We start from the raw sequence: 14,834 nt of genomic DNA on the forward strand, positions 1-14,834 counted from the left end.
CATCATTATCATAATTAAATGTAGCTAAATGCAGTTTTATTTACAGCACTTTATTGTAACAAATCTATTATAATAAAAAAATCCTGGGACAAGACGAGACTTTTTAGCCTGGGACAAGACGTGACTTTTTCAGAGAGATTCTTTCATCTACCGCGAGACGAGACTTTGTGCCAAGAGATTTAACCACGCCCGGGTTACCAGCACAAACATGAAAATTATTACTCGGTGAAATAACGTAACGGCGAAAAGAGATCAAATACATTGTTAGGATTTAAACTTTAAGTTGGAGACTTGTAGATCGTCTAATTCGTGTTGCCATCAGGGAAAAGTAGTGTTTCTTCCAAATGAAGAGATGTATTCACGAGAATTAAAAGATTTGTTGTTTGGTGAAAGTGAAATCCACATACATGAGTGGCAGAGATGTGAAGTGGCTGGCGTGTAGCGCAGGCCGCGCGGGTTGCCGAGTGAAGCCCCCTAGTATTTTATAATACTAACCCTTTTTCTATGTTTTTAGGTGACTATAACTCTTTTTACTTTGCATGTAATCTAGGTAATGCATATGTAATCATGAAAAAATTCCACCACCGTTTTCAACCTCCCTAACTGCAAAAATATCATTTTAATATAAAGTTTGATTATAAATGGAAAAAATGGTTATGATAAGAGAGATGGTATTTGAGAAATATTGTGCAATTGGAAGTGGTTCTGATGACCTTTTCCTCTCGGTATATGAGAACTTAGAGGAAAGTAAACTCCCAATTTTTTTAATGATAACATAAATAACGATTGTAGCAGCAGAATGAATTCTAAAGTTTACAGAAATTTCTTGTCTTCTCAAATCTAAAACAAATGTCCCCAATGGGCGGAGCATAATACAGCAAGACAATAACTAAAACACTCTGTCTGCCTAACCAAGGAGTTCATCAGAAATAAAAAGTGGAAATGTAACGGACTGGCCAAGTCAGACTCGATGCATTTCAACTTTTGAAGAGAAGTCAAGCAAAATGACACCTTCTATTGGCTAACTGAATAGATTACACTATGCAAACTTTCGTGGCAGCTCAGGCCCTTTCTTCACCCTGAGACTACCTTTTGGACACACAACTAAATTCAGAAAAGCCCCCAAACAAGGACCAACTGAAATAGACTTCTGTAAAGGCTTGGCAGGGCATGGTAAACAAAGTCATCAAGAGTCTGATATCATTGATCTGAAGAGTTGGGGCAGCTATTTCATGTAAGGAGTATGCAGCCAAATAAAACCTTAACCAACTTGATTTTGTTTCGGATTTATTTGTCTCAGTCCATCTATTGAGGTGGATATGGGGGGACTAAATATAATGAAAGTAATTTTTTTTCTAATATTTTTTTTTGCCGTGTATTTAGAAAATAAGTATTCAAGTTGAAAAGATTACGGGACTTAAGTACAATACAACTTTTATTTCCAGCCAATGTTTTACATGTAAAAAACAATATTACCCCATCCTCCCAATATTTTTGCTTCTCACTGTGTACCAATGGAAAAAGAATTTAGTGTGAAAGTGCAAGCAGATCTCTACAAACTAATAACTACCAATTTAATTATAAATAAAAATTGCTAAATAATTAATTGCATAAGTGTTTAAGTCAGTATTAAGTAGATTCACCTTTGACTCCCATGATAGGCTTGAGTCTGAGTGGACAGATCTTCTCTCTTTCTCAGCATTGCACATCTAAACACTGTAGCTTTGCCCATTTTGTCTTGGTAAAACTGTTGACGTTCTGTCAGATTGCATGGGGCTTATGTGTGAGCGGCCTTTTTAAAGTTCCATCACAAATTCATTTGGATTGAGATCTGGATCGTGAGTCGGCCACTCCAGGACATAAACATTTTTGTTTCAAAGCTGTTTCTGTGTATCTTTGGGTTTATGCTTGGGGTAGGCATTATGTTTTCATTTATAATACACATATGTAATCGCAGGATGTATCCGTTCCTCCAGAATGTTAAATGAATGACATGTAAACACAATACGGATGTTTTCTTCACGTTCATCTGGATTTTGGTAGAAGTTGACACCAAGAAAAAGCTGCATGTGATGTTTTTTTGATGCCATCTGGACGCACATCTGACTGTATGCAAGTGGTGAAAGCCGGTGTGGATATTTTGAATTACTGCAATGAGCAGAAAACACTTGCTGCTAAATCCACACTCACCTGACGCTACAGTTGGCAGAAAAATGCTCAGTTCAGCCGTCCGTTATTATAGTTATTATAGGTTTCTTGGTGGCCTCCCTCATTAGTCTTGCACGATCACTCCATTTTTGTGGACATCCTGTTATAGACAGTTTTACAATTCTGTCATATTCTTTCCATTCCTTAAAATTGATTTAACTGGACTTAGAGATATTCAGTGACTTGGATATTTTATTGTCTCCATCTCCTGACTTGTGCTTTTCAATCACCTTTTCACTGAGGTTTTTTTGGACATTTCTTTTGTCTTTATTGGGCTGCTTAGGTCATGATACCTACTCAGCAAATTTGACCCTTCCAGGTAAGATGCATTTATACTACAGTCAACTGAAATCCCTGCAAACAGGTGCTGTCCATTCAAGTAACAGTTTGACTTCCAAAAGTGGCTGCAGCAGTAATGATCGAGATGTGTCATATTAATTGGGGTGGTATTTATGTAGTCAATTATTTTATGTTTTATATTTGTAATTAATTTAGATCACTCTGCAGAGCAGAGTTTGACATTAAATTATTTTTTGTTTCTGTTAATCAGTGTCTAAAAAGCCAAATTAACTGTACTGTGTTCTTCAGTATAAGAATAAAAAATTGTACTCCAAGGGGCTGAATGGTTTGTTATACAGTGGGTACGGAAAGTATTCAGACCCCCTTCAATTTTTCACTCTTTGTTATATTGCAGCCATTTGCTAAAATCATTTAAATTAATTTTTTTCCTCATTAATGTACACACAGCACCCCATATTGACAAACAAAAAAAAGAATTTTTGAAATTGTTGCAGATTTATTAAAAAAGAAAAACTGAAATATCACATGGTCCTAAGTATTCAGACCCTTTGCTGTGACACTCATATATTTAACTCAGGTGCTTTCCATTTCTTCTGATCATCCTTGAGATCACCTTCATTTGAGTCCAGCTGTGTTTGATTATACTGATTGGACTTGATTAGGAAAGCCACACACCTGTCTATATAAGACCTTACAGCTCACAATGCATGTCAGAGCAAATGAGAATCATGAGGTCAAAGGAACTGCCTGAAGAGCTCAGAGACAGAATTGTGGCAAGGCACAGATCTGGCCAAGGCTACAAAAAAATTTCTGCTGCACTTAAGGTTCCCAAGAGCACAGTGGCCTCCATAATCCTTAAATGGAAGACGTTTGGGACGACCAGAACCCTTCCTAGAGCTGGCCGTCCGGCCAAGCTGAGCTTCCGGGGGACAAGAGCCTTGGTGAGAGAGGTAAAGAAGAACCCAAAGATCACTTTGGCTGAGCTCCAGAGATGCAGTCAGGAGATGGGAGAAAGTTGTAGAAAGTCAACCATCACTGCAGCCCTCCACCAGTCAGGGCTTTATGGCAGAGTGGCCTGTCGGAAGCCTCTCCTCAGTGCAAGACACATGACAGCCCGCATGAAGTTTGCTAAAAGACACCTGAAGGACTCTGAGATGGTGAGAAATAAGATTCTCTGGTCTGATGAGACCAAGATAGAACTTTTTGGCCTTAATTCTAAGCGGTGTGTGTGGAGACAATCAGGCACTGCTCATCACTTGTCCAATACAGTCCCCACAGTGAAGCATGGCGTGTTTTTCAGCTGCAGGGACAGGACGACTGGTTGCAATCGAGGGAAAGATGAATGCGGCCAAGTACAGGGATATCCTGGACAAAAACCTTCTCCAGAGTGCTAAGGACCTCAGACTGGGCCGAAGGTTTACCTTCCAACAAGACAATGACCCTAAGCACACAGCTAAAATAACGAAGGAGTGGCTTCAACTCTGTGACTGTTTTTGAATGGCCCAGCCAGAGCCCTGACTTAAACCCAATTGAGCATCTCTGGAGAGACCTAAAAATGGCTGTCCACCAACGTTTACCATCCAACCTGACAGAACTGGAGAGGATCTGCAAGGAGGAATGGCAGAGGATCCCCAAATCCAGGTGTGAAAAACTTGTTGCATCCTTCCCAAGAAGACTCATGGCTGTATTAGCTCAAAAGGGTGCTTCTACTAAATACTGAGCAAAGGGTCTGAATACTTAGGACCATGTGATATTTCAGTTTTTCTTTTTTAATAAATCAACAATTTCAAAAAAATTCTTTTTTTTGTCTGTGAATATGGGGTGCTGTGTGTGCATTAATGAGGAAAAAAATTAATTTAAATGATTTTAGCAAATGGCTGCAATATAACAAAGAGTGAAATCTTGAAGGGGGTCTGAATACTTTCCGAACCCATTGTAGTCTGTCTCTCTCACTCACTCACTCATGTGGCACTATCCATACATACACATTGGCTACAGCAAACCCAAACTAGTCACAGTGAATAAGGTTGTGGAATCCACTTTTTATGTGTTGTTTGCAGTATTATATTGAGGCAAGAAACTTGATAATGACATTGGTGGGGAAACAATGAGGGAATGACAAGAAGACTTCTTGTAAAGAAAGGTGTGCAGCAGTAATCTGGTTAGATTTATTCCATATATGAGGGAGGCTTCATATGCGTTTAGTAAGGGTTATTGGTATCGTTCAGTTGTGTATGTAATTTCCAGCACTAACATATACAAACATATCAAAGGTATAATGTAGTAGTGTTCCTTATTTGAATCATTCTTAGTTGGTATGTAAATGCTGCCCTTGACTTCATTTTGAGCAAATCATTCTTAGTTGGTATGTAAACGCTGCCCTTGACTTCACTTTGAGCAAGAAGTTCATTATTTACTCCAGTGATGGGCAAATATATCTCACAAAACAACATGTTTATTTGTAAAATTTTGTTGTACACAAGTGCATGGCACTCTTCTGCCACAGTTGGCATCTTGGAAGGGAGTATTTTAGCAAATAGATGATATTTAAAGGATTATGTCATATCGACGTGGTCTTTTTCCAATTTACACATTTTATCAAAAATGAACTGAAATACTGCATTAATATTCATTAATTTTTTTATTTTCAAAGCTTATAAAAACTCCACCAATTAGTTTTTCTTTTATAAACATCAGTTTGAATTCTGAGGTGCAGTATGTTCTATAAAGTGTCGCAAAGCTTTACTTTGAAGTAGGGGATACAGCTGCATTAAAATTTGTCATCCTTGGACCATTAAGTGGGTCTTCATATTAGTAAAGAGGTTTAGGCCTGAAAAAGCATGTTCACACTCTGTGGTGCTTAGGCTAATAATAAGTATTTTAACAACCTCCAGTATAGGAAGCCAGAGTACATATCTGTTAATGGTGAACTTTTTTTAATTTAATTCCTCTGATAGCCCTCTGATTTCCAAAGGTTAATCTCCATTTTCTATTGCTGAATATTTGTGACACAAGCTTTGTTGGAACATTCAGGCCATCACATTGTAGTAAAGAGGTCATGGGTTTGCGTCCCTCCCTGTGCTGTAGTGGTTTGTGTAGTGAGAATAGTGCTATATAAATGTAATGAATTATTATTTGTGATCAACAAGTTGTAGAATATTTTAGGTCATTTTCTTAGCAGTAGCATGCCCTTTCAGTTGAAAAGAGTTACCTGCTGCATCAATGTACATTTCATAAAATGACTCCACACTGCATCATGATTTGTTTGAAATTGCAGGCTGACTAATACATTTTCAGCACTAAAATTAGTTTTGAATGAAAACAAAGGACCTAATTTATATGTGGTTTCTGGATTCTCTCCACACAGCACGGTACATTCTCTGACATAGTTGTGATGCTTTCCCCTCCCTGCAATCATCACTACTTACTAGTTGTGGAATATACGCTGTATTTAATCCATTGAAATAGGTCTTCTAGTATTTGAAAAGTTATTTTCTGTTTATTTTTGTCATAATGCTGCTTCTAGTTTTGGAACCTTAGCTGTAACTGGTATTGAAGCAGTAGTTGAAAAGTTTGTCATGTCCCATTTTCTTTTTATTATTGCTTTATTTATATCATGATAAATGACGAGGATACAATTCATTTTTGGCATTCTTGCTCTCACTGCCCCAGTTACTTTGTAGCTAACACTGTTGTTTCTTTTGCTTGATTTATTGACTCGCTTCACAATTTCACTATATTGCTCACAAATGTGTGGATGCATACCTATTAACTTAAAAGTGGTGAAGGAAGGATGAGTATATTCTTTTGAGTGGGTGACATCATATACGTGAAGATATACACTTCAAATATTTTTTGTATGTCTTCCTTGTGCTGTGGTGACCTATTATTGCATCATATTCAGCCCTTCATTCATCAACTGGCACCCATATAACTAGCCTGTCCTGAAAAGTCACCATTTAGTGTATGTGGCCCTTTGCCTGCATCGCCACACAATTTATATATAAAAAAAAAAACAAATTATGAACACATCACATGACGTCATTTTTGCTGTGCTGCATTCTCAACTATTGCAAAGGCATCAAGTAACAAGACTTTAGATGGTGGTTACGATAGTTTGATGCACTATAAGCAGCTATCCTTAAAAGCAAAACCAAAATTAATATCGTAGATGAAGATTTTGGTCTTTTGTTTTTATCTGATTGTGTTTGATGAGGAAAATGCTGTATGGACCAAAGATCCAAAACATCTGGTAGTCTTCTGGGCCTTTATACAGAATTAAAAACTGGATTTCCCAGCATCTGGACAACCTGTTTGTCCACCCCTTTTTCAAAATTGTATTAATTGACAGGGGAGTTCAGTGGTATTGATACTGTAATTGAAAAGAAGCATTATTTCTTTTTGTAGTGCTTTTTTTGCATACTTTTTTTTTTTTTTAAATAATGGTAGAAATGTTTCTGAGGGAGGTTTTTAATTTTATAGATAAACAATTTTATGTCATTTACATTTTTAACAATCACCAATAATTCAGCATCTGTTGACGTTGATCTGGTGTTATTGTATTGAATGTGGAAAGGCAGGTTTGACTGAAAAATTCACCACATGTACAGTAGGCTATATCCACACTTAATGTTTACTTTAAAAAATGCAAACTTTTGTCTGTTTATGCCTTTTCATCCACACTAACCTAGCATTTTAATCCCATAAAATACTCTCCAGTGCCATATAATGCTGAAAATGCCTGCTCGACTTAATGTGATTACAGTTTGGTTGCTTGTTTACTTAGTCATTCCCTGATTTGAATCCTGCTTATTACAACGTCTTATTCACTGATTGGTCACCCCAAAAATATTTTCCAACATATTAGACATGGAAGTGTTGCTTTCCATGGTACTTCTTGTGTTCTGTATGCATCTAAATTGTATTTTCTGCAATTTGAATCCTGCATACATGCAGAAAAGGCTATTTTCTAGTTGGTACAGTTTTGTAATAAATCACATGGCTGGTGGCATTACTGTCCTTTCATGATATTTCTGTCAATTCATGAATGTATTGCAAGTAGAATGTAGAATCTAGTTTAGGTGAATGTTTACTTTGTGTGTTTTCGGTTGTATTTTTGTAAACAATTTGAAATTGCTACAGTGGACGGAGAGTGTTTTTATCTTAAAATTTAAAGGAAAACATATTAGTGTGGACAAAGCTGTATCTTCTTCAGCAATCAATGATGGATGCTGCATTAACAAGGAGATAGTGTGAGCATGTGAATTGTAAAGGCATTTTCTTACAATAGTGATCAGAGCCTTAAAAGTTATTATTGTAAATATAGCACTGATGGAGAATTAACTTTAAAATGAATTCAGTTTTTTCATTTGCCTTTGAACAAGCACATGTTGTAATCTATATTAAAATGGAAATAATCTTGCCATGTTTCCCATACTTACAACAGTTTCTGTTAAACCCATTCCACCGATACCAAAACAACATGCATCACAATAATGCATAATCAATGGTTATGTTAACTGTTCTCTTCCATGGCTCATTGTTTTGCCATGTACTTTCTAAGATTTGGTGTGCCTTGCTTTAGAAGTTTTTGTTCCTGTAAGAAAGTGAAGTAATTTGTGGGTTCAGTTTTAAAAGCTCTCTTTAAATGTTTTTTCAGCAAAAAAGAAACAATTTGAAATGAAAAGAAAAATGCATTATAATGAAGGCTTGAACATTAAACTAGCCAAACAGCTTATTGCCAGAGAGCTTGAAGAAGATGATGAGGATGAGGATCAGGATGAGGAAATGAAGGATGAGACTGAAGTAGATAATGCACACATGGACCTTCCTCAAGATGGTAAGTGAGACAGTCTCTGGCATTATTCTTAACAAAAGCTTTATTTCTCTAATAATTTATCATTTCATATCCTCCATGAATAAATCACACAGAAAAACATGGGAAGTGTTGGAACCCCAACACTTCAAGAATAATGTTGCTAGCAACATTAAAGGGTTTACTTCATGTTGTGACCATTGTGCTTTCTTGGACATTCTTTGGTCAAATAATGACTGACCGTTCTGTTAATTTATAGTCTGTGGACCGGACAAAAGAGGAGACAGAGGAATGAATGTGATATCGGTATTCTTTGGACAGGAAAAAGGAGTGGAAATGTTACTCATGTAGAAGTGCAACCCTCTATTCAGTTATCCCTGTGATCAGTGAAACCAGTCTCCGTAGGGCACTTGTCAGACTTGCTTATTTTATACTTCTTAATGTTTTATAGTCACCCACTTACTGAAAAAGTTTAATATAATTTTAGGACTATTTTAGGCCAAGCCATAACATGGCAGAATTAAGTAAAGATTTGTAGAAAATCTTTTTAACTAATAACTTAATGTACGGAATTTCAGTCTTGTCAAGATCTATTCAGTTCCTACAGCCATGCAGTTCGGACCCTGCTGGTACTGTTTAGCTCTTGATAATTTGATTTCTCATCATCTAATGGATAGTGTACCACACTACCTTTAACGCTAGGTGTTTTTAATGTCCCTCAACCCCCAATTCTAGTATTTGACAGTTGAGAAATTGACCTTGCTCCTATAGTGTGTTATGTGGAGGAATGGCGATTGTCAGCTGTTTTAGAAAGGTTTTTGCTGAGTCTATCTCATGACTACCCCACAAAATGATATGCAGATTAAAGATTTAAACCTATACTTGCCTATTCAACATATACCACAACCAGTCTCCATAGAGTATTGTGCTATTATCAACTGTGGCTTGTGATTTTGATTTGGTTCTGAAATAAGAAACATACATTATAAATTACAAATTTTAGTCCACAGGTTCAAATCTTTGGCTCAAAAGTCACCTCTATGGAAAAACAAGTTCATCATCCATAGCTTTGATATCTTTTTAAATATTTCATTACAATGAGTAAATTTTAAATCAGTAATATATGCAGTACTCCATCAGGTGATATTACCACTTCACCCACCCATCTGGAGGTGCAGGAAAGGTTCAAATTAAATAATCGCTTAACAATAATACAAAATTCTGAAAGATTGCGAATGGTTTAGTATACTCAGTAAACTAAAAATGTTTAAAAATGCATGTGTAGTTCTAAAGGACTTATAATTTTTTTAAAGTTTTAAATATTATGGTACACTGTATGCATGAACAATGGATTTGGATTCTTTACCTTCCACAATAAAAGTATAGATAAGTTCTTTTTGTAGTTTTCAATATGTACAGTAGGAGTTTTAGACAACTGTAATATATCTGAATACCGTATTTTTTTGCACCATAAGACGCACCTGACCATTAGACGCACCTAGGTTTAGAGGAGGAAAACAAGAAAAAAAATATTCTGAACCAAATAGTGCACTAATATGTTTAATAAAATATAGCAGAATAATATTTCAACCATGTAAATTCAACAGCGGTATTAAGAAACATCACTGTCATTAACAAATAAGGAGAGACTTTAAGGTTCAAGCACTCTTCTAGTTTTATGGAAACCCCAAGAACTCCTCATCACTAGTGTCAGAATTTATTAAGCTCAGTTGCTCACAATCACTTTGCAGCATCACGTACCTATCATCACACGACATAACCTGTCCAAAGCCACCAGGGGACAAAGCACGTTTGGACCAATGCTCCCTGAAGTTTTATCGCCAGTCTAGTCCCATCTATATTTGTAATGCCACAAAGCCCTTCATCTCGTGTTTTGTTGTGGGTTTCCAGTTTGAAAAATGAGAATGCGGTGCAAGCACAGCCCTCGATTAAAAAAATTGCTCTGCATACCTGTTTGTCTCGTCTGACAGTAGCTGAAAGGCAGCTTCAGGAAAGAACAGCCTGAAGTAGTCCAGCGGCTGGTAATCTATCGAGTCCAGAGTCCAACTCAGTGATAATGCGCAAAACATATGCGCTGAGTATTTTGTTTTCTGCACTCGCTTCGCTCCCTCATGAAATGTAGATGCTATCTTGCCTTTGTTTATATTTGTTTAGATTTCGCAACTCACGCACACGCAAGGATTAGATGCCGAGTCAATGAGTCTAACATTCCTCCAAGCACAGAGGGAATGCATGTAACGTAACAGTGAGTTTTGTCGCCCTCTACCCCTGGATGTCGACTTTTGTCAGGTATTACACATCATGGTCTGTGATGCAATATTCGCTCCATAAGACGCACAGACATTTCCAACCTTCTTTTGGGGAAAAAAAAGTGCGTCTTATGGTGCGAAAAATACGGTATATATCTGTAATATGTCCTAGTAAAGAGTCCCAATATTAACAATAGGTGGCAAAATGGAAAAGGCTAGTTTATTTCCCATACTTTACCTCAAATTGTGTATATGTATTTAATGCAAATAGTACTCAGAAGGGTAAAAATATGTATAAACAAGATGTCACTATTGCTTTCACATTCCTCTGTAATGCAGTGATAGACAGGTCTTGGGTTTCTTTTTGTTTTTTATGTTTTAGGTTTGATTTACTGGCTGGGCAGAGAAAACTGTAATGCCTAATGAAGTGAATATGGATATGTTGAACACTATTGGCTGACAATGCAAAAAAATTTTTAAAAAAAAAAAGGTGTAGTGTCTTGATTTTTACACACGTACACATATGTCTGTGTATGTATGTATGTATGTATGTATGTGTATATATGTATATACAGTGCATCCGGAAAGTATTCACAGCGCATCACTTTTTCAACATTTTGTTATGTTATAGCCTTGTTCCAAAATGGATTAAATTCATTTTTTCCCTCAGAATTCCAAAATGGATTAAATTCATTTTTTCCCTCAGAATTCCAAAATGGATTAAATTCATTTTTTCCCTCAGAATTCTACACACAACACCCCATAATGACAATGTGAAAAAAGTTTACTTGAGGTATTTGCAAATTTATTAAAAATAAAAAAACTTAGAAATCACATGTACATAAGTATTCACAGCCTTTGCTCGGTACTTTGTCGAATGCACCTTTGGCAGCAATTACAACCTCAAGTCTTTTTGAATATGATGCCACAAGCTTGGCACACCAATCCTCGGCCAGTTTTGCCCATTCCTCTTTGCAGCACCTCTCAAGCTCCATCAGGTTGGATGGGAAGCGTCGGTGCACAGCCATTTTAAGATCTCTCCAGAGATGTTCAATCGGATTCAAGTCTGGGCTCTGGCTGGGCCACTCAAGGACATTCACAGAGTTGTCCTGAAGCCACTCATTTGATATCTTGGCTGTGTGCTTAGGGTTGTTGTCCTGCTAAAAGATGAACCGTCGCTCCAGTCTGAGGTTAAGAGTGCTCTGGAGCAGGTTTTCATCCAGGATGTCTCTGTACATTGCTGCAGTCATCTTTCCCTTTATCCTGACTTGTCTCCCAGTTCCTGCCGCTGAAAAACATCCCAACAGCATGATGCTGCCACCACCATGCTTCACTGTAGGGATGGTGCCAGGTTTTCCCCAAAAGTTGATGCTTGGCATTCACACCAGAGAGTTCAATCTTTGTCTCATCAGACCAGAGAATTTTCTTTCTCATGGTCTGAGAGTCCTTCAGGTGCCTTTTGGCAAACTCCAGGCGGGCTGCCATGTGCCTTTTACTAAGGAGTGGCTTCCATCTGGCCATTCTACCATACAGACCTGATTGGTGGATTGCTGCAGAGATGACTGTCCTTCTGGAAGGTTCTCCTCTCTCCACAGTGGACCTCTGGAGCTCTGACAGAGTGACCATCAGATTCTTGGTCACCTCCCTGACTAAGGCCCTTCTCCCCCGATCGCTCAGTTTAGATGGCCGGCCAGCTCTAGGAAGAGTCCTGGTGGTTTCAAACTTCTTCCACTTACGGATGACGGAGGCCACTGTGCTCATTGGGACCTTCAAAGCAGTAGAAATTTTTCTGTAACCTTCCCCAGATTTGTGCTTTTAGACAATCCTGTCTCGGAGGTCTACAGACAATTCCTTTGACTTCATGCTTGGTTTGTGCTCTGACATGAACTGCCAACTGTGGGACCTTCTATAGACAGGTGTGTGCCTTTCCAAATCATGTCCAATCAACTGAATTTACCATAGGTGGACTCCACTTAAGCTGCAGAAACATCTCAAGGATGATCAGGGGAAACAGGATGCACCTGAGCTCAATTTTGAGCTTCATGGCAAATGCTGTGAATACTTATGTACATGTGCTTTCTGAATTTTTTTATTTTTAATAAATTTGCAAAAATCTCAAGTAAACTTTTTTCATGTTGTCATTATGGGGTGTTGGATTAAATTCATTTTTTTCCTCAGAACTCTACATACATTTTGGAATAAGGCTGTAACATATCAAAATGTGGAAAAAGTGATGCGCTGTTAATACTTTCCGGATGCACTGTGTGTGTGTGTGTGTGTGTGTGTGTGTGTGTGTGTGTGTGTGTGTGTGTGTGTTTGTTTGTTTGTTTGTTTGTTTGTTTGTTTGTTTGTTGTGGCTGGGGGTGGTACCCAGCCGGGACACACAGGAGGACCGGAAGAAGGACTACACCTCCTCCGGACCATGAGAGGGCAGCCGCCCTGGGTGCTTCCGGGTGCGCAGCTGGTACTTCCGCCACACTGGGAAGTGCCGGCGGAACATAATCAGGAGGCACCAAAAGCACGTCTGGGTGGGGATAAAAGGGGCCTCCTCCCTCCATTCAATGGCTGGAGTCGGGAGTGCAGAGGACAAAGTCTTGGTGTAGAGGAGTGGAGGCGGCCTGAAATAAGAAGAGGCATTGTGAAAGGGCTTGGACTTTGGGGGAGTTTTGGGGTTGTGTGTGCACCTGTGTAAATAATAGTTGTATAATAAATGTGTTGTGGGTGATTTAAACATGTCTGCCTGTCTGTGTCCGGGCCAGCTTCCACAATGTATATATGTTGTGGACAGCCATAAGGCAGGAGATGGATACAAAAAAAATCTCAAAGGCTTCATCAATCTCAAGGAGCACAGTAAAGTCCATAATAAAAAAGTTGCAAGTGTTTGGTACTACTAGGACCTTTGCTAGATCCGGCCCGGCCGTCCCTCCAAACTGGATGGAAGACCAAGGATGAAACTGGTAACAGAGGCTACCGAGAGGCCAATGGCCACTTTGAAGGAGTTACAGGATTTTATGGCAAAGAGTGGTCATTATGTGTATGTGACAACAATTTCACAAGCGCTGCACAATTGTGTCTTGTTCCTGAGGGTTGCAAGTAAAAAACCACTTCTCAAGGAAGGCCACATTAACACTAGAATTACCAGAGCCTACGAAAAAACTCGTAGATCCGTCCCACCTTAAATCACTTCTTAAAACCATTCTCACCTCTCTGCCAGCGTCTTTTGTCATCTAAGTGTGCTGATAAAGACAAGCTGCAAGCAGCTGGCTATTCCATCCCCCCACCGACTTAGAACGTGCACGAACTTCTCCCAGCTCATGTCTTGATTGATTATCTGGGAGTGAAGTGGAGTTTTAGAGTGGAAATAATAGATCGTTATTTGGAACACACTCATTTCATGTGTGTTCCGTTTCTAATCTGTGTAAACACATTTTTAAAACAGAAACGTTTTTCATATTCTAGTAGTAAATGACAAAATGCAGGCATAAACTATATAATATATGAAACCTGAAGTCCAAATATCAAAGAAACACTTTCACAAAAGGTACAAATATAACAGAACAAGTGTGCTTTTATTCAAAAATATAACTGCAGTAAAAAAAGCCGCCTTAGCATGCCACATTGACACACATTTACTACAACGGCCTCTGTGGCGTAATGGTATCGGCTGCTGACTGGTAATCAGAAGGTCACGAGTTCGATCCCGCACAACTCCGTTTTGAGAACTGCTCTTATTCTTACTATTTTAGAATAAAAACATACATTTGATTTCAGTCTGTAACAGCCGGTGTAATTTATGATACTTGTAAAGGTTAGCTTTGTTTTTTTTTTTTTTTTTTTTTTTATTCACTTTTCATTCTCTCAGTCGCGTTCAGGATCCTTCCCTAACTCATCTGACACTGCTGTTTTCACATAAAGACGCGCTATAGATCTGCAGTGTACTTGTGACTGCATTCTCGTACCAATGCTTGCGAACTGAAGTGCCTGTGTGCACTTTTTGTGGCATTACACGTGTATTTTTTTGAGCATGCCCATGTTGCTCAAACCAGGAACATACAGTGCATCCGGAAGGTATTCACAGCGCATCACTTTTTCCACATTTTGTTATGTTACAGCCTTATTCCAAAATGGATTAAATTCATTTTTTTCCTCAGAATTCTACACACAACACCCCATAATGACAACGTGAAAAAAGTTTACTTGAAATTTTTGCAAATTTATTAAAAATAAAAAAACTGAGAAAT

General features: G+C 38.1%; 1 protein-coding gene across 1 annotated transcript in view; it reads left to right on the forward strand.

Annotated features, from left to right (window-relative positions):
• ppp1r2 (protein phosphatase 1, regulatory (inhibitor) subunit 2) overlaps nucleotides 1–14,834 on the forward strand; it is a 101,484-nt gene that overhangs the window by 81,401 nt on the left and 5,249 nt on the right. The window contains exon 5 of the mRNA XM_028795049.2: nucleotides 8,168–8,347. Within this exon, the coding sequence (XP_028650882.1) occupies nucleotides 8,168–8,347 (180 nt within the window). The remainder of the gene's footprint in view (nucleotides 1–8,167; nucleotides 8,348–14,834) is intronic.

This window comes from Erpetoichthys calabaricus, chromosome 2, assembly GCF_900747795.2.
Source record: "Erpetoichthys calabaricus chromosome 2, fErpCal1.3, whole genome shotgun sequence".
NCBI classification, from domain to species: domain Eukaryota; kingdom Metazoa; phylum Chordata; class Cladistia; order Polypteriformes; family Polypteridae; genus Erpetoichthys; species Erpetoichthys calabaricus.